Source organism: Panulirus ornatus, chromosome 2, assembly GCF_036320965.1.
Source record: "Panulirus ornatus isolate Po-2019 chromosome 2, ASM3632096v1, whole genome shotgun sequence".
NCBI lineage: Eukaryota > Metazoa > Arthropoda > Malacostraca > Decapoda > Palinuridae > Panulirus > Panulirus ornatus.
Genome location: NC_092225.1, coordinates 28,096,395 through 28,117,382, shown reverse-complemented (window position 1 = coordinate 28,117,382; position 20,988 = coordinate 28,096,395). Strand labels below are relative to the sequence as shown.

The following is a 20,988-nucleotide window of genomic DNA, read 5'->3' as shown; positions in this document are numbered from 1 at the left end:
AGTAGAACTTACATTTCGTTTTGACAGTATTAACTTTACTTATGTAACTGATACTACAATTGTTCTTAAGCTTTATCTTACATAGATATACCATCCCAGGCGAAATTCTAAGAAGAATGTTTGCCTCCCGACTTTTTATTCTTTTCTCAATATGGACCAGTGTATATAAACGCGTTATTGTTACTTTAAACCAAGCGCCATTAAATTTCAGTCTATTCAAACACAAATACGGAGTAAATATCTAACCTTAGCTAATTACATGACTTCAAATAATCCGACTTTTCGCTACTTTTCATTTTTTTGTTTAACATCTTTCCTAAATATAACACCTTCAACAACAATGTCTGGCTCCTTTCTGAGAAATACATCAGATATTGTGCAACACAAAGGAGGCCATGTCCATCAGCGGCCAGGAGGGATCTGTAAACCAGGGTCGTAGTTCCCACAAATCATGTTCTGGACTCTGTATCAATCAATGGGAGACGTAAACACAGGACGCACCCACGTCCCCACGTATCCATCCCGAGCTTACGCAAGTAATTAGAGTTTATTTCAATCTTATGACGTATGCACCCACGTCCCCACGTATCCATCCCGAACTTACGCAAGTAATTTGAGTTTATTTCAATCTTATGACGTATGGAACATAAACCACGCCACCACGCCACTATCAAGAAAAAGATTTCTAGTCAACTAACGGATCAATAAGATCGTAAAGATATAAATACCACACAAATTATGAATGATTTCTATCCTAAAGTAAACAGAACAAGTCCAGTACATATATAATGAAGGGAACCACAGCATGTCATCCATGACATCTAGATGATGAGATTGTAAAGTAGGGAGATCCCCCCTAAGACACACACACACACACACACACACACACACACACACAAATACACACACACACACACACACACACACACACACACACACACACACACACACACACACACACACACACACACACACACACACACACACACACACACACACACACACACACACACATATCCTAGCCTATGTGGTGCGCGACCACAATGGGTCGATGGCAATACTTAGGGGGTGACTCACAAGCCTAGCCATGATAGAACAAGAGTTCGATTCTTACCTAACTCTTCACCCAGGCCTCACCTCTCGTCGCTCTGCCTGCATAGCACTATTGTTCAAGTACACACTCCAGCGAAAACCAATAATGTGATAACCAAGGCATGGACAGACAGGCGGACCTCCATACCACTTCGAAGCCACCTCGACTGACACCAGACCATCCATTTCGAGCTGGGAGAGTCAAATGATAATGTCCTGCAAAGGCGTACGTTTACGAAGTTCGACCACGGGGATACGACGCCTGAACATGAAGGTAGGCTGAAGTATAATGATCAGGTCATGATATCCAACGACTTGAAATACGGAACAACGCCCGAGAGATCGCTATATTCGACATACGACCCAGGATGCAAACATGTATGAAAATAAGGTGCGACTTGCGCCATGAAACTGATTTATGCCAGAGGGCGTAGCGCCTGACGATCCAGTAGTTAGATTAGGTGTGCAACTTTCCTGGCATAACCCACTCAGCCAGCCCACACATCCACCCCCGTAACAATGAATCGGTAAGCCAAGTGGTGCAGACATAGTCGCTAAATGTAGTGAACAGATTTTGCAGGGAAGGACAGGTGGTGTGCTGAGTTGTGTAGCTAAACCTCAGTAGGGAGTCGTTGTAGGCCAGCCTCAGTGGGAAATCGTAGGTTAGTCTCGGTGGGATTTGTGAGGGTAATGCTCAATGGTGACGTGTGATGGTAAGCCTCAGTGTGAAGCGTATGGGTAAGCCTTGGTGGTGACGCGAGAGGGGAAGCCTCAGTGGTGACGAGTGAGGGAAAGCTATAGTGGTGATGAAAAGGAAAACTTTGGAGGGGAGTCGCTAATGGAACAACATCGAAGCCAACCAACCATATTCTTTTCTCCGATACATTAGGTAGATATATTAAATATGAGTTTAATTACTTTCCTTCAGGGAGACAACTGCAGGGGTTGGAGCACATAACAAACCCACTGGTTGAAGGCGATCCTACCAATTTTTTCTATGTACTAAATTTCACAGCGAAGGGAATTTTGTAAAAAACAAATAAATAAAAAAATAAACTTAACTTAGAGCGTTAGTTCTATACGCATTTAGAACATTCTATACTGCAGTTCGCTGTTTTTGACAAGCGCATTTCCACTGGACGCACCCAATATTTTCCTAACCTATTTTAGGGAAATAGGAAGTCCCCGTAAATGCACCCACGTTCACCTTCCATAGTTGGGAAATATACACCTCTCAAATGACCAATTGATTTTACAATGCCGATTTCTGCGGCTGTCGTTACCGACACGAGGAAAAATTACATCTACCTCTGACCATGACAGAAGTACATGGAAAACGATGCACTCTGCGTGTATGACGCTTCCCAAGAAAACTGATCATTTGTTTTTGTCAAATCTAATCTCTCTAGAGTCGGTTGGAAAGTCTGGTCGTTCATATCATTATTGATGGACCAACTACTTCCTCTTCTTGCATCAATCGTTGATGGAAATTCACCAAAGATAGGAAATGCAACTTTGATTATACAGCCAATTAGCTTTTGTACTGGGCGGTTCACGGTGGAAAAATGGCTGTAATAAGTATGAGCCTTGAAAGTGGTACTTACTGGCCTTTTCTGATTACCTTCGATCCTGAGTTACTTTCATTATGAGGCTAACATGACTATTTTTTTTTAATATGTGCGGTGAACTAAGTGTATCATATGACGCTTTTTGAAAAGCGGCCTATAAATAGCCTAGAAAGCCAATGTGTCGCAGCTTATAACCTTCCCCAGATTCGGAAGTACCTTCATCCAAAATTTAGGGCCTTTAACTGGTATGCTTTGACAATGAAATGATAACTCACAAATGCATAAACACTTGAAAATGGACTGAACTAGGGTATATGAAGCACCCACGGGGAAAACAAGGAAAGGTCTATGGGTTATGGCTGTGGAATGGGGACAGTGGTTTCGGTGCATTACACATGACTGTAAAAAATGGAAGTGGGAAAATTTGCCCATTTCATCGTCTTCTCCTTGCGTTATCTTGCTAACGCGAGAAACGGCGAGCACAAAATATATTACTGGGAGTACAGTGAGCCAGCAGCTGCTGCATGATTGTTCAACAACAATGTTTTGTTAAAATAAAATGATGACCTTATGTTACTTAAACCATCGGAGTGTCGTTCAAACCTGAAACGCACCAATCATGTTTCCCGAGTTACTCGTCAAGGTAAACAAGTCAACAGGACATAACATTGTGTGTTGATCAGAAATGTTTGTTAATTTCCGGTACAACCTTTTTTTTTTTTGGAGTTTATAACTACTACTAATGATAAGGAAATTTGTATCCTAAGTCCAGACTTGTTTCCGTACATTTCACTGGTCATTCTGACTCATTTGTGGGAAAATGACTTATCATAAAAACTTCATTAAATGTACAAAGCCTTCACGCGTGGGAAAATGATCAACTTACCGTTGATAATTATAAGTACGCCAAGTGGGATTAACAGAAACATTTCTCCTGTAGACTTCATGCCTCCGTCTCACAACACAGCACTTGTTGCCAGTATACTACCAGTATACTTTCCAGGATCACAGGAGCGCTGGACGAGTGTTAACAAGGAGGTCGGTGGGAGTTCCAGCACACCCTGACGCTTTGAAGGTAGGCGGTCAAGTGTGGCGTCCAGTCACTCTCGCTCCTGCGTGGCCGCAGCGGCCCACCTTCCCGAACTGTCCGTCCGTCTGTCCCTCACAAGCGTCCCTCGTACACATGGCTCACTGGAACCAAACACCGTCCAATATGACCGTGATTTATATGTTAAATTTTACCATGAATGTATACTAAACGAGCTTTATCAAACAAGCCATAAACCAACAAACTAAATGAGTTTATAGTATATTTGCATTATTATAGATTAGGTGAGATTTTACTTGTCTCTGTATCAATCTTAAACCACGCATACAAGTCATATAATCATCTTTAACATATGAGGTATTACATTGTTTCGATTGGTTGACAGCCTTAACGGATCCTGGCAGTTCATAGGCCTAAAGGCCCAACCAACCAACCACATGCTATCGTATGACTGGTAAATTGACCCAGCTCCGCCAAGTTATCACAAGACACGCACATCAACTCACACCAGGTAGGTCACCATCACGATGTTAGATGACCTACGTTAATGATCGCAGTTCGGAAACCAATGACACTTGTAATTAACAGGAAAATTGGTCGATTTGCCACAAACAACGGTACTTCAACTGATGGACGACAAACGCCAAAGGGTGTCCTGTCCCCAGACACTGGTCATTATCACCAGGATGGCAATAACAGGGTTTCGTCACGCTGATATGAAAGTAAAGATCTTTCAGTCTGTGTAAATTCGATAATGTGTTAAATGCAACCTTGACCGCAGCTACTTACTTATTAATCATTACTGAATTCGGTGGAATATTACATAATAGCTGTGCACATAACTGCTCTTAACTCGTCTGGGATTACATCATAGAAATAATAAGTATATTTTCATGTATCGTATGCAGACGACAATTAAATGCGTTTCTACTACGGTTACTGACGTAAGTGTCAATAACCAAAGAAAACGTAATTTTTTTCTGGAAGATGGACATTACAGCCTAACCTATGAGGCGCTGCGGCCAATATTATTACCTAAGAAAGATAGGGACTCTGCCCTACTTTCTTCGGGTTTACTCACCACTGACCCGAGGGGATTTCATGAGATCAATATCACTGAAATAACTGCCTCTGAATCTAGCAACTTTATTTTCCCTACTTCAATTTTCCGAATATTTATATTACTGTTGTGCATAACTTCTAGGAAATATTACCTTGTCTCATTTCTTTGTCCGTTTTTTTATTACTGTTTGAATCGTTCTGAATGTAGATAGTGCGTTTCCATATACATCTAAGCATTTCTACGTACATATATATTATACATGCCTTGTCTTTTTAAACTGTTCAGAAAGCAAATTGTGACAGGATCAAATGCCTTTTCGTAATCTGCAAGTCGTCAGAGGTTTTTCATATATATTACATATTTCCATTTGTGTGTGTGTGTGTATATATATATATATATATATATATATATATATATATATATATATATATATATATATATATATATATATATATTGCAGTTTGGGTCCAGCGTTAGACGTATGGGAATAGTTAAGCACATTTTTACTCATACTGGAAAGAAGCCGTAAGAATGCTCACAATGCCCAGAGGCCATCTCTCAGAAGAGTAATATACTTCAGCGAAAGACTACTTATACAGGAGCGAAGCCATAAAAATGTTTTAGATCCAAAAGACTGTCTGCCAGATGATTCAGTCACTGAGACATGAATACCCATACAAGAGAGAAGCCTTATGAAGGTTACAATGATAAAAAAAAAAGACCATTTCCCTGAAGAGTCCAGTGACGCAGCTCATGAATGTTCATACAGGAAAGAAGCCACGTTAGTGTTTACATTTTTAGAGTTCCTTCTTCCTGGGGAGGATGATAGTGAGCCACGTGACTAGTCATACAGGAGAGTAACCCTATGAATGTTCTCTGTGCTAAAAGACCTTATCCCAATTTTTCTTTTAGAGAAATACATACACATCCATTTGGGAGAGAAGGCACATTGTCAAAGACCTTCCAGATTAGTAATTTAGTAAAGCCAACAGTAAATTATACCGGAAAGAAGCCATATCAATGTACTCAGTGCTAAAAGACATCCTCTTGGTGAAGTAATTTATTGCTGCACATAACTGTTCATACAAGTGAAAAGCTTTATGAATGTTCTCTGTGCCTGCAGGAGGCGTGAAGTGAGTCACATCACTCTTTGGCCTAAAGATAATCCAAAAGAAGGTTTACATCGCCAAAGGACATTCCATTTCAGCTAACACACTTAATATAAGAAGGCACTATTTTCTTTTTCTATCTTGTTGCACATTTGTTGATTTTGGTTGGGGCGCTGCATATCACAAATAATTTCTTGGTAAGACAAAACACAATCAATATTTTTTTTTTATGTGTAGAATACAGCAATAAAAATTTTGCAAATAACACAGTAAACATCTATTATACTTTAAGAGGAAGTTGGGGCGTCAACACAAACTCTTTACGTTTTCAGAAGTGCCACTGTACTTGTTATCCTCCATCACTACCCAACTTTGGATATTACAGGTTAACACACCAAGAAATTTACCCGATCACGGCCAGACACCTTCTCAAATCTATCAGATAACCTTTCATTTCCTTACAAACCCAAATCTATAAGTGTAGTAAGCATTTTAAACTAATTGAAAACCTACACCGAAGCATGACAACTTCCTAGGCTACATTGTAATTTCCACGACCAACTAAATTCCAGAGACATTGATTAGGTAAGCAGACGACGCCGACCACAAGCTACGACGCCATCTATCATGACTCGTACCTCAAGCCAAGCCAGGTCTAGGGTTCATTCACAGCAAAAGTCCTGACAATTTTTTGCTGAATAGTACCATAGTAACAGGTATATTCCTTCTCTAATCAAATCACACACACACACACACACATATATATATATATATATATATATATATATATATATATATATATATATATATATATATATATATATATATTCTTTTTCTTGCTACTTGGTCAATCGTTTAAAACAAATGGGCTAATATGGTGTAGGGATTACATTTCGGATGAGAAATTTCCCGTACACACGAATTATCCCTGATTTTCGAGGGTTACAATTGTTAACCAAACTATAACAAGAAAAACATGTGAATCAAATCTAAATAAAACTACGTTTTCGCTTCTGTCCCAAGAATATGGTCCTCAGTATGAATTATAGGACCTAATAAAATAGTGACCTATGATAAAAGCCTTAGACCTTATTCAAAAAATAATTTTGAATCAACCTTAACAGTGGGAAAATGGATGTTAATTAAGCTTCAACTCAGATATGATCGATGTTAATCACATCTAATATCTATGATTATGTTAGGCTTCAACACTCTGAAAGGGATATGTTGTTTTGGTGAGGAAGCCAAGAGCTGGGAGCAGTTTCTTGAGGAAGTCAGGCGGCAGAGCAGCTTGGCGAGGAAGTCAAGTGGTGGAGTAGCTTGCTGATGAAGTCATTTGGTAGCAGGAACTTGGCGAGGAAGTCAAATGCCAGGACACCCTTTTGGAGAAGTGTCCGGGACTTTGAATGTCAGCGAGGAAGTCAAGCGGAGATGGCTTTCTCCTGAGTCAGCGGCAGATGCTGCTGGTCCCTTGTGGGCGCGGCTCCCCCGTGGGCGTGGGTGTTGGCATGGCAGGGGGGCGGGTGAAGGGTGGGGAGCTGCCAGAAGCGGCCGTCGTTGTACAGGTCGTCCTGGGTCAACCTCTCGCATAGCGGCAGCCGCAACAGCAGACCTGAGGGTCACATCAGGTCACCTGTTAGTCTGGCCCTTTGAACAGCAGGGTAATACAGTGAACCCTGCCTGCTCCGTCCTCCCTGCTGACAGGGTGACACAATGATCCCTAATTGTAAATGTACGTACATTAAAAAAGATGAATATATCATACAATAATAACATTTATCTAGTTCAGAAAAAGGAGGACATTATATCTGAGGACAAATATTACATGTCAGTTGAAAATTGACGACACTTAGTCTCAAAAATAATGGTGCAACCTTGAGGCATGATGTCTGCTTCATATATAATGATTTTGGAAAAAAAAAATTGGACATCATCAAACAAATGCTTTGGGACGTTTATCTAACTGAAGACGTTTCCCAACGTCTTGTAGAACCTGATCCTTGAAATGCGTGATTTGCCTTCAGTTAGTTCACGTCCTTGGGAGGTCAGCACGTTCATCTTCATAAAACAAAGCTTGACCACTTCCATTTCATTATGGCCTCACAACCGGGCTATACCCATAGCTCACTAATAGCTCCCAGACCATGTGGGCTCGCACTTAACCAGCGGAACAATAGCTCCTGTGGCCTCACACTTCACTGCTGGAACAAGCATGAACACACTTGCCAGCCTATACCACACGTCACTAAGAAGTGTCTACGGAGTCGCCTACCCACATTTCACTAATATACGGGAAAACAACATCAACAGTGTACCAGACATAGATACACAGACCCAGCGTCCAAGCGAGGTGGTCTGTGGACTTCCCTTGTGAGGATGTATGACTCACATGCGGGCCCGCCTGGATTCGAATCCTGGGTCGATAAACGGGTATTATTATTATTATTATTATTATTATTATCATTATTATTATTATCATCATTATTATCATCTTACATTACCCACAGCACCCCTTTTCAAAAAGGGCTCCAGTGTGCCGCATCTCCAAATCTATGTTTTACTCAGCTGCAGGGAAAGGATGGATTCCTTTGAAACTACAAGTCCTTTGATGAACAACCAAGGGCAGGAACTCGACCTGGGATGAACCGGTAGCCGCGAGTGACCCAGAGGACTAACCTGACAGGAGTCCGCCAAGTAGGGCGATGGTGGCGGTGGCCAGAACGGCGGCCAGCTGGTAGGCGGCCTGGAGGATGGGTCTGCGGCCCAGACCCGCCGCCACCACCAGGTAGCTGGTGACCTCACTCAGGTCCTGCGTCTCAGCCCGCGGCGCCATCGCCGGGTAGATCTGGTACACACTGCAACAACGCCAGCAGTTAGCATATATATATATATATATATATATATATATATATATATATATATATATATATATATATATATATATATATATATATATATATTATCCCTGGGGATAAAGAATACTTCCCACGTATTCCCTGCGTGTCGTAGAAGGCGACTAAAAAGGGAGGGAGCGGGGGCTGGAAATCCTCCCCTCTTGTTTTTTTTTTTTTTAACTTTCCAAGAGAAGGAACAGAGAAGGGGGCCAGGTGAGGATATTCCCTCAGAGGCCCAGTCCTCTGTTCTTAACGCTACCTTGCTAATGCGGGAAATGGCGCATAGTTTGAAAGAAAATATTATATATATATATATATATATATATATATATATATATATATATGGATGTGCTGGAAATGAGATGTTTGAGGACAATGTGTGGTGTGAGGTGGTTTGATCGAGTAAGTAACGTAAGGGTAAGAGAGATGTGTGGAAATAAAAAGAGCGTGGTTGAGAGAGCAGAAGAGGGTGTTTTGAAATGGTTTGGGCACATGGAGAGAATGAGTGAGGAAAGATTGACCAAGAGGATATATGTGTCGGAGGTGGAGGGAACGAGGAGAAGAGGGAGACCAAATTGGAGGTGGAAAGATGGAGTGAAAAAGATTTTGTGTGATCGGGGCCTGAACATGCAGGAGGGTGAAAGGAGGGCAAGGAATAGAGTGAATTGGAGCGATGTGGTATACAGGGGTTGACGTGCTGTCAGTGGATTGAATCAAGGCATGTGAAGCGTCTGGGGTAAACCATGGAAAGCTGTGTAGGTATGTATATTTTGCGTGTGTGGACGTGTGTATGTACATGTGTATGGGGGGGGGTTGGGCCATTTCTTTCGTCTGTTTCCTTGCGCTACCTCGCAAACGCGGGAGACAGCGACAAAGTATAAAAAAAAAAAAAAAAAAAAAAAAAAAAATATATATATATATATATATATATATATATATATATATATATTTTATATATATATATATATATATATATATATATATATATATATATATATATATAATATATATATATATATATATATATATATATATATATATGTATATATATATATATATATATATATATATATATATATATATATATATATATATATATATATATATATATAACCAAGGACTGTATTGTCATCTCCAGTTTTTACAAGAAGAAAAGGGTTTCTAGTAAAACTATGAAAAGTTTAATGGTGAATATAAACACTAAAAAATCAGAATCGCAAGTCGCAAAGATGATGTTAAAATCTGATGTTGTGATTCACAACACCTAACGCCTGTTTTCTGAAAACGGTCCATACGTTTTAAAAAGCATCGCCTGCTGTATTGATGAATAGCTTACCATGTATCAGCTACTGTACTGATGCATAGATTAATGTGTCACCCACTGTATTGATGCACAGATCAATATGTATCACCCACTGTGCTGATGCATAAATTAATATGTATCACCCACTGTGCTGATGCATAAATTAATATGTATCACCCACTGTACTGATGCATAAATCAATATGTATCACCCACTGTACTGATGCACAGATCAATATGTATCACCTACAGTACTGATGCATAGATTAATATGCATCACCTATTTTATTAGGTACAGTAGGGTTGAGGGTCAAGTCAATTGGGAGGTGAGTTTGAATGGTGAGAGGCTAGAGGAAGTGAAGTGTTTTAGATATCTGGGAGTGGATCTGTCAGCGGATGGAACCATGGAAGCGGAAGTGGATCATAGGGTGGGGGAGGGGGCGAAAATTTTGGGAGCCTTGAAAAATGTGTGGAAGTCGAGAACATTATCCCGGAAAGCAAAAATGGGTATGTTTGAAGGAATAGTAGTTCCAACAATGTTGTATGGTTGCGAGGCGTGGGCTATGGATAGAGTTGTGCGCAGGAGGATGGATGTGCTGGAAATGAGATGTTTGAGGACAATGTGTGGTGTGAGGTGGTTTGATCGAGTAAGCAACGTAAGGGTAAGAGAGATGTGTGGAAATAAAAAGAGCGTGGTTGAGAGAGCAGAAGAGGGTGTTTTGAAATGGTTTGGGCACATGGAGAGAATGAGTGAGGAAAGATTGACCAAGAGGATATATGTGTCGGAGGTGGAGGGAACGAGGAGAAGAGGGAGACCAAATTGGAGGTGGAAAGATGGAGTGAAAAGGATTTTGTGTGATCGGGGCCTGAACATGCAGGAGGGTGAAAGGAGGGCAAGGAATAGAGTGAATTGGAGCGATGTGGTATACAGGGGTTGACGTGCTGTCAGTGGATTGAATCAAGGCATGTGAAGCGTCTGGGGTAAACCATGGAAGGCTGTGTAGGTATGTATATTTGCGTGTGTGGACGTGTGTATGTACATGTGTATGGGGGGGGTTGGGCCATTTCTTTCGTCTGTTTCCTTGCGCTACCTCGCAAACGCGGGAGACAGCGACAAAGTATAAAAAAAAAAAAAAAAAAAAAAAAAAAAAAAAAAAATTTTAACACAGGTCAGAATATATCAGTAAACACACCCACAGCCATGGGTACCACAGCAACCAACATAGCTCCTCACCTGTGGCCGTACGAGCCAGTTTCACTTGCCATGGTTGCCATGATCACAGCCAGCAGACCGCCCATCAAGCCGGCCAGCCCGTGCGTCACGCCCACGCCTGCCGTGTCCTCCACGCCCACGCGGCACCGTAACACACGCTACCGACAAATAACAACATCTGAAAGCAAAGATGCATCCAGCAGACGAAAGGGTCAAGCTAAGGTGTCCTGAGTGATGATGGGGACCTGGTCGACCACCAGGGGTCCCCCCGCACCAGCCTCAGATATGGGTCCCCGGCACAAGCCTCGACCAGGGGTCCCCGGCACTAGCCTCGACCAGGGGTCCCCGGCACTAGCCTCGACCAGGGGTCCCCGGCACAAGCCTCGACTAGGGATCCCCGGTATTAGCCTCGACCAGGGGTCCCGGTACTAGCCTAGACTTAGAATCCCCAGCACTAGCCTCGACCAGGGCTCCCAGGCACCAGCCTCAACCAGGGCTCCCAGCCTCGACCAAGGCTCCCAGGCACTAGCCTCGACCAGGGCTCCCAGGCACTAGCCTCGACCAGGGCTCCCAGGCACTAGCCTCGACCAGGGCTCCCAGGCACCAGCCTCGACCAGGGATCCCCGGCACTAGCCTCGACCAGGGATCCCCGGCACTAGCCTCGACCTAGGATCCCCGGCACTAGCCACGACCAGGGATCCCCGGCACTAGCAGCAGAGGTATGAGGTAACACCTATACGTCTAGTGAGATCACAATGGTTGCAGGAGGATCATATGAGGATCATCATTATCCTAGTGGTGGCCAGATCATAAGTGAGGCAGGTCAACCCTGACCACCAGCAGTATAATGAGGAGGAACTGAAGGGTTACTTACGGCCAGGCAGCGGCGGGAGAACACGCAGGAGGCGCTGACGATGGCCCCCAGCAGCATGGCACCGAACGGCTCCAGCATGAGGTCAGCCACGGCGCCCGAGGCCACACAGCCGGCCAACACCCCACACTGGACGTCGCTCTGACGGATGAACCACGGTCCCTCAGGTGCCGTTTCCCGCGTAGCGAGGTAGCGCAAGGAACATAATCATTTGTCCTCATCTGTTACAACTGTCACATATGATCCAACATCTGCCATCCGTGGCACTCCCTTTTTACCTACACCCGCTGATTACATTCACACGCGCATCCCCTCTCAGCACATCCACTAGTCTCTGCTTAGCAAACCTATCAATTATCATACAATATTACCATTCACCAATAACCCAAGTCACCCACGTACAGTCATGAATGAACCTTTCTCGAGACGAAGTCTTCTCAATCACCAGTCCTCTTTTAGCATAGAAATCAACAAGGTAACGTTCACCATTTGCACCGGCGACCACCAGTTATACACCTCGAAGTGCCAAACCACACACTCTCGTATTCAGATCTCTCTCCGATAATACTCGATCCCTCTCATTGGTATTGCTTACAGACTCATCCAGTTCTCCCAAAAGGCTCGCCTCTCTTCCTCACTCCTCTCACCAACAGATGCATCAGCACTAAAAGGCACCCACCTCTCGTCATCCACTTTCATTTTCACCCACATCAAGTCTGCGACTCCTTTCCTTACACTGTCTCACACATTCCACACTTCTTCAGTACATACCATTAAATCCTCTTACAAAATTATCTTTAAAAACAAAAATGCTCAAGAATATTCTCTTGAAAATAAATGCTTTGAAGATATATAAATGATGTCATTACCATTCAAAGAATGTTCAGTTGTTTAATGTACTCTTGTTCAAACGATTTAATAAACAGTGATAAATCTTGAGGATTGTCTTAGGAGCTACGGGAGTGGAAACCAAGCTGGGCTACCACTGCCGTTAGAGGCACAAGATCAACTCGTGACCATTTTCTTTCATCTGCTGCGACACCATTTTCTTTCATTTAGCGAGGGATTACTCCCTGAAAAGTAAGGGTGACATTTGATAGACTGAGAGTAAAGTTATATGCTTTTCTCTGTCTCTCTCTCTTTCCTCACCAGGGAAAACTTCCTTCGTGTATGAGCGATGGAGGAAACGGGGAAGGCGATGACGGCGGCGGAAACCGTCGTCAGGAAGGTATTGAGGAGGGCGCGGTGGAGGTCGTCCCCGATGGTGGTCCAGGTCCAGACGCTGGGCAGGTACACCACCAGCATCATCGTCCCTGCCAAGAAACAGTATCTAAATCCCTCGAGCCTGCGACACACTACCGTGGATCTGATGTAGCAAGTGGCATGGGTTAAGACGTAACATGATGCAAGAATCAGGTCAGGAATTATGTCATTCCACCTCAGTTTGAGAAAAATGCTTATTTTTTCAAGTCTATTGTCCATAAATGAGGAAGGAGGAGGACATTACCAGGAAAATGGTGGAGTTCTCAAGCCTGCAGTGAGCGTCCAAGTGATGACAATGATGCAGTACAGTGAGACACCATCTGCCACACGTCACTGCATGATAACAGTAATTGGCCAAACCGCCCTTGGACTAGGCTGACTCTCGTGGACACAACGTCCACCTGTTTGGTCCTCCTCCCATACCTCCAGCAAATGTACACATCGTACCGAAACTCAGTAATGTGATGGACAGATCACTCGACTCATGGCCAAAATTATATGAGCAGAGAAGGAATAAAATGCTTTTGATTACAATCGAGCTAAAAGCGAGGTTGATGAACCACCCCAGACATGGAACGTCCCTCCCTTACTAGGACGAAAGAGAGCCATATACACATGGAACAGCTCCTGTGAAAATAATAATAATAATAACGCACCTGTATAGTTCCGCCAGGTATTGCGAAGTAGTTTATGCGATGCTCTTTATGTGAGGTTATGCAGCGTTGTATTCTGGTGCTTCCTAATGTACAGTACTACCAGGGAACGAGTGAAATTTAGAGAATTGAGGAATGTAAACAGAAACTGATTTTCAGTTCTGTCGAATTCAACTGGGTTACTGCTTCTCTACTTCATGACGCGACGCGGAGCCAAATTCCGAGAGGAGGTGCGTTCAACGCGAGAGAAAAGGATCGAATACCGGAGTGAGGAAGGAATGTATGAAATGCGCTACAGAAAAGGTACACCGGCATTGTTGAGGTGAGAGGATGTCAGGTAGATGTAAACAGATCAATGACTGAGAGGAATGAATGACCCAAGGCGAAAAGACTGGACGCTATGAGATAACCGCTGTCTACTGCACGAAAGTTGCTCCAACAACGACTCCCGCCCTGGAAAGACTGGCAAGGGAACACAGAGAAGCGGGCTAGATGAATAAAGACATGACACACCCTGTGTTGGAGATGTGGAGGGTCAAGATGAGAGGTTCATCCAAAAACCCAGAAAGAGGAGAACCAGGGGTAGGTCACATGGGAGACCATCAGTACATCTTACAGCCTTGTGAGCAGCACGAGACCCAGAAGAATGGACTGAGAGTTACAAATCGTGAAGGAAACGAGAGTTTGGGACATTTTCGACGACTGGAGATAGTAGAAGTTAGGGGAAAGAGGAGGGCGACCAGGGAAGACTAGACTTACCGACGAAGGCAGTAACTTGTGAGGTCTTGGTCGCGGAGGCTCGAGACCTCTGGGCGGCACCTGAGCTTCCCAGTGCAAAGCGGGCCGACACTCCATACATCGCCCCGAACAGGTGGACACTGACGCTGCCCCCGCGATCCACGGCCTGTACAGGTGAACAGTCAGTGTGGAGCGAGGAAGAACCTATAAAACACACACACACACACACAGTATTAGAACCTCTGCCAACTGTGGCGTCAGTCAGAGCGTTAATGTGCTTAGCCATCGGTGTGTAATAACAGGAAAGTAGCTACTCAGTCACAAGTAATCGTGTATCGTTCGTCCCTCGTATATAGGCAACGGGATCGCCAAGGGCCAGATCCCGTCAGACACACGATACCCAGTAGTAACGTTTAACAGATCTCTCAATATCATGAAACGTACGGTACAGACCTGGACGGTGGAAGTGGCCAGGTGCGGCCCCCGATACTAACTTGAAAGGTGAGGTAGGACAGGCGTGCGGTGATGGTCTGGAGAGGGACGTGGAAGAGGGTCAACAGTACCAGCTGCAAGGGGGAGGCGGCTCCAGCCACCGCCCCTTGGCTCACACTCCCGCTGATGCTCACCTCACCAGCGACCAACAAGCTGTACACACACACATACACACCATTTTACATTTAACCTATTGAACGAAATGGTACGTACCCTGAGCACGATGGTACTACCCTTGAGTACCACGGTACGACCTTTGGGTATGATGGTTTGGCCTTTTGACGTGACCCTGATGGATTATATTACAGGCCTGAACCATCATAGCCGAGGATTGTGGTGGTGTGGTCAAGGATCGTACTCTGGTGTTCAGTGGTTATTAATAATACAAGACTTCCTCTATCCTGAATGACATGCCAGAATTAATGGTCGCTCTACTAATGATTTGTATGACTAAATATTTGTTCTTTAATCAAACGCCAATATAGTCTTCTTTCATGTTTATCTTGTTAGATTGCAAGTTTATCTTGTTAGACTGCAAAGTCTGGAAGCTCATGTTTGCTAAAGAATAAACTACTTCATGGAAGACCGCTCTCAGAATAGCACAGGATATTGAAAAGTTGAAGTAAATATACTGACCTATGAATACTTAAATATATAACCTCAGTATCAGACATGAAGCCGACACAAAGTATGGCCCACTGCAGACTGATGGCCATCACCAAGAGGGAGAGACCAACACTGCTGTACGAGAACTCCCGCAGGAACGTCAACCGCAGTCCTACGCCCACCAGCACCAACATTTGCATGTTTGTCAGCTCTGATTAGAATAAAGGTTTAAAACATTTTCTTAACTACGAATAAAAAGTTAATTAAAAGCTATAACAACAGACGGTCATATACTTCGAAAAAATCACCCGGACGAGGACACGACAGACCAACATATTCAATTAAGCGAAATTTCTGACCTGCAAAATAAATGACCAAAACAAGGACTCATGTATACAAGATTCACGTATGAAATGTACTCTGGGCAACGTCACATTTTTCGGTAAGGTTCAGCAAAGATTTCAAATAATGCGTTGTTTACCACTTCGTCGACGATTTGTGTTTGTGATCTTTATTTTCCTAGCAAGATTCTGTTAATGGCCTCTGAGTAACTCTGACCCAAGGAAAGGCTCCAGAGTGTAGAGCGACAGTCCTTGTCGGAATAAGTCAAACTGCTGCTGGCGACGTCGGCGGCCGACAGGCGCGACCTACTTCCTTTGTATTTGACCTATTGTAATCTAATCTTCCTTCTCTCTTCTTTGCCTTCATGCGGTCTAATTTCATGGTTTTGAAAAGATTATAGTATATACCTCATGTAGAACCAAACTGATCTGCAGGATGAACAATTTTGAAAAAGAAGGCAATGTTATGGAGGATGCTGTCAGCGTTATTATCTGCATCGTATAAAAAGACGATACAAAAGTAGTCAAATCGACGCACTGTTAGAGATATGAATATATTTGACATTAATAATGACAGTAGAATGCCTTCGACCTAAAGAGAACATTACACTTCAAGTACTCAATAAGCACTCTAGTTCACGCTCAAATATCTATCTAGAGCGTTACGAAAGGCCCTTATGTCGCACGTCAGATATTTCGCTTGGTACCGAAACACGTTAGTCATATAACGCTATAGCGCAGTACACATTGCCAGGCAGTACTTACGCTGAAGCAGTAAACAGTGCCAGGCAGTACTTACGCTGGAGCTGTAAACAGTGTCAGGCAGTACTCACGCTGGAGCAGTAAACAGTGTCAGGCAGTACTCACGCTGGAGCAGTAAACAGTGCCAAGCAGTACTCACGCTGGAGCAGTAAACAGTGCCAAGCAGTACTCATGCTGGAGCAGTAAACAGTGCCAGGCAGTACTTGCGCTGGAGCTGTAAACAGTGCCAGGCAGTCCTCACGCTGGGGCTGTGTAAAAAAAGAACCACGAACTACTCATTACACAGGTGCAGGAGACAATACTCACGAGGGTTGAGGAAAGCGGCCGGGTTGTCCTCTGGGATGTTGCCTCCCAGGATGGGTTCGTGGTTGTTGCCCTGGTGGGAGGCGTCGGCCATCTCATCGTACCTGTCAACCAGGTTAACTAAGTAGTATTTGTCATGTTATGAACATGGGGCGTTGCCTACTGCTGACGGGGAGGTAGGTAGGTGCCCGACAACTGACGGATGAGTAAATGGACGAGGCTAACAACAGTGGACCTCTTGGCTCGTCCACGTTTTTTTTTTTTTTTTAACTTCAATCTATCTATTCCTATTTCCCTTGTGGTTGGATGAGGTAAGGATAGAACAATAAACACGTTCTCGCCTGTCCAGCAGGAAGAATGGAAGTAAGCCTGTACGGATTTCAACAGAATAAAACGAAATGGAATGAATAATGCTACAGTAAAGTCTGGTTACACAATCCCACCCTCTCCTGCACCACAATATGTTCTTAAGATCCGAAATAAAAAAAGAGGATCTAATGTGCTTGTATATTTCCTTGTGTTCCTTGAATAGATCCCTGAACTGATGAACAAGTTCTTTAACCTGTGTTTGAAGGTATTTATGGTCTTTATATTACCCGCGTTTAACATGACATGTTCCAGTGTTCGACGCATTTGTTTGAAAAGAAACTTTCCCATGCCAGTTTTACATCTTTCAGCCCTATTCTATCTGTTCACGTAACTGTAATCTCAAGTGGTGTAATATTTGATATGAAGCCACACACCAGGATACAAACATGCCATAAATTCACACAAACACACACATACACACGTGTTGTACTAAGCACCCTACACAACAGCCTAACCAGCACTTCCTTGGTGCACCGCCCTCCCCGTGACTAAATAGCCTCGCTAACATACACATAATTCGAAAACATGAATTTATCTTACCATAATTAACTGAATATGTTACTGTGATGTTGGACGTCTTGGTCAACATGCCTGTTTAGTGAGGCGTGCGGTGAATAATGTTCCCGACTCTGGTCATGTAAAGCGGTGACGATAAAAATCTAGCTATATTTAGGAGGGGCGTATATATACATTTGCAACTGTGACCACACGCGGGACACCTCCACAGCCACACCCTAAATACAACTGCAGATAAAACTATTTCTGTTAACACTACCTATTACCGAACACTTGGTATATCAGGCACCTAACATTTGGTGTCTACACACTCGGTGTATTACGTACCAAACATTTAATGAATCAAGTACCGAACAATTGGTGTCAGATACCTAACACTTGGTATATTAGGTACATAACACTTAGTGTATAGGATCCCTAAGTTGTGGTAGGCACCACGCTCCTCTGGTCATAACATCAATACTTCGCTCTGTACGTAGGAGCAGCCATGCTCTCTTCATGTAAATTCTGATTCTACACATTCAAGTAGCCGCAGCCCCATGGGACAGGACGAAAAAAAGTTGGCCGAGTTCCCTGCCGTCCTGGGCTGGAAATCGTGAATCACAATAATAACACTTTAAAGGCTCTTGTGTCTGTATATTTCAGGTCATGCGTGTGTTGCTTCCCAGAAGAGGGAAACACTTTTCCACTTTGTTTATTTTCATTATTCTACCTCTCCAATGAAATAAGATAACCCTAGTATAGAAATATGCGTTTGACCTGACCCCAAAGGGCGAAGTCAAACGCATATTCATTAAAAGATTCTTTGACATGATCTGATAGGCTGAGGCCAAAAAGGCTTGTGGTGTTCAAGTTATAATGAAGAGGACCATTGCTCTCACCTCTAGGTTTCATCAAAGGCTAGTAGTGTTATGTGTGCAGTGATGATGCATTTCACCTAACCTTCAGGACCAAATGAAAGGCTAGCGGTTTCGAGTATAGTGAAAATAAGGGATAAGGGTATAGCGAAGATGAGCGTATAGTGTTGATGGTCATGTCTCAGAAAGGAAACGAGCATTATTTTTCTTTTTCTTCCTACAGCCAACCTAACAGTTCATCTTCCTCTTCGGGCTGGTTAGTCATGAGCGCCTAGGTAATGTTCGCAAAACTTGACTGGATCAGGCACAGGCACTCATCCACCGTACCAGTGGAAGATTAAACCCCTGTGTAGAGTGATAAAGGAACAACAGTCTGGAGAATATGATGCGAATGGATGAGTAGGTACCTGATGAATGCTGTGAAGAGAATGATGAAGAGACCCTGGAGTACTAGTAAGGTTGCTGTGGTGCGAGTCAGGTACCACATGGGCTTCCCAACCTCCCGCTGCCGATGCTGCTCTGGTCGTGGGGCCGCCACATCCTGCGGTGGATGGCCATCCTGTTTTAATGCCTCCATCTGTGGTTTCTCTTCCTTCCGCAAGGACTCTTCTCCATCTTTGCGACCAGGAAAGCCTAACCTGGGTGAGGCCCTGTTGAGGTTGGAGTGGCCCGAAGAACGCTTCTTGTGAGCAGAAGGTGTCCTGGGTGGCCCAGCCTCCCTCTGTATGTCGGGATGTCCCTGTGGCAGGTCCTGCAGGATGGAGAACCCGAGGGCAGGGCGGTGGGTGTCAGCAATGGTGACACTGAGGCCCCGGAGGTGGACTCCGGGTGGGTGAGTGGTCTCGCTACGGGCTCGCTCTGGTGGTGACGGCGATGACACCTTCCAGCACCTGACCATTGTTACCACCTGTGTTGCCCTCAACACGCCCTACTTGTTAGACAAACTCACTACTACTAACACAGTTATCTGTGGCATGTAGACTTGGGTGTGGTTCCCATGTCAAAAGATAATTCTATCAAAATGAGTATTATGTTTAGATTTCAAATTTGTATCGATTATTTCTGAATATTTCCACCTGTCACCTTAAAATGGGAAGTGAGAGCCACGAAGGTCCTGTGCAGACTGACTGCTGTCAAGGGTGTGTGTGTGTGTGATGGCAGTAGTCACTCACCGCCTACCATTGTCCTTACTATCTCCTCACCATCATGTTACGCCCTCTAAGGAAAAGATTCCGTGTAAAACACTAGCTAAATACATCGTGAGCTCTCGCACCTTTACACACATATACAGACAGCCTCGTGAGGTAATCACAGATACCAACACACACACACACACACACACATGGGGTACCACAAGTGTTTAAAACACCCTGTATACACACGTATACACACACACACACACACACACACACACACACATATATATATATATATATATATATATATATATATATATATATATATGCACACACACGTCGACCAGCTTACTACTGTCTGGGTATTAGGAGGGTTAGTGATGGCAGTACAGTGAGCTAGCACTACATCAGCTGTCCATTTCCCTCCCTGGTCTGCATTGCTGTCCTTTTTACCTTACATATGCATGGGCTCCTGGCTCTCACTCCAGAGATATCAACCCTTGTGTAAGGTCTTACAAACAAATGGTGTGGGAGGAAAGCTCCCAGAAGCAGTGAAAAGCTTCTGATACCAAGAGGGTAACGCATGCATACAGCGCTGAAAGAGGGGTGCGTTTCATGGTGAAGGTTGGTCTGCAGCAGAGGTGTGTGATGTCCCCATGGCCTTTCATTTGTTTATGTATTGGATGGTGAGGGAGGAATTGCAAGGGTCTTCGAAAGTGGGGCAAGTATGTAGTCTGAAGTGGGTAAGAGGGTTCTGGGAAGTGAGTTAGTTGTTTGTAGATGACATAATAC

General features: G+C 43.7%; 2 protein-coding genes across 4 annotated transcripts in view; both read right to left on the bottom strand.

Annotated features, from left to right (window-relative positions):
* The window catches only part of LOC139755068 (uncharacterized), a 29,866-nt gene extending 26,101 nt beyond the window's left edge, over window positions 1-3,765 (bottom strand). Inside the window, exon 1 of the mRNA XM_071673133.1 lies at window positions 3,547-3,765. Coding sequence (XP_071529234.1) covers window positions 3,547-3,607 — 61 coding nt within the window. The 5' untranslated portion in view covers window positions 3,608-3,765. The remainder of the gene's footprint in view (window positions 1-3,546) is intronic.
* Window positions 3,766-5,816: 2,051 nt separating this feature from the next.
* LOC139755059 (ammonium transporter Rh type B-like) lies at window positions 5,817-20,227 on the bottom strand. 3 transcript variants are annotated; one of them, XM_071673101.1, is made up of 10 exons: window positions 19,468-20,227; window positions 17,322-17,422; window positions 15,943-16,123; window positions 15,309-15,459; window positions 14,836-14,980; window positions 13,310-13,473; window positions 12,164-12,301; window positions 11,311-11,447; window positions 8,557-8,735; window positions 5,817-7,492 (listed from the first exon to the last, which is right to left on the bottom strand). In XM_071673101.1, exons 1-10 carry the CDS (start codon window positions 19,956-19,958, stop codon window positions 7,302-7,304), a joined length of 1,878 nt encoding a protein of 625 aa, XP_071529202.1. In that variant the 5' UTR covers window positions 19,959-20,227; the 3' UTR covers window positions 5,817-7,301. The 3 variants fall into 3 exon arrangements, with proteins under 3 accessions (XP_071529202.1, XP_071529213.1, XP_071529222.1); XM_071673121.1 differs by lacking the exon at window positions 5,817-7,492 and adding an exon at window positions 7,572-8,294; XM_071673112.1 differs by lacking the exon at window positions 12,164-12,301.
* Between the last annotated feature and the right edge of the window lie 761 nt (window positions 20,228-20,988).

Excerpts from the sequence above, each read along its gene's own strand:
- LOC139755059 (XM_071673101.1), bottom strand. The coding sequence starts at position 19,958 with ATGGTCAGGTGCTGGAAGGTGTCATCGCCGTCACCACCAGAGCGAGCC. Across the intron at positions 15,460-15,942 it reads ATATATTTAAGTATTCATAG|CTTGTTGGTCGCTGGTGAGG; the intron begins GTCAGTATATTT and ends GTGTGTGTACAG. Across the intron at positions 8,736-11,310 it reads ACTGGCTCGTACGGCCACAG|TGTGTACCAGATCTACCCGG; the intron begins GTGAGGAGCTAT and ends GCGTTGTTGCAG.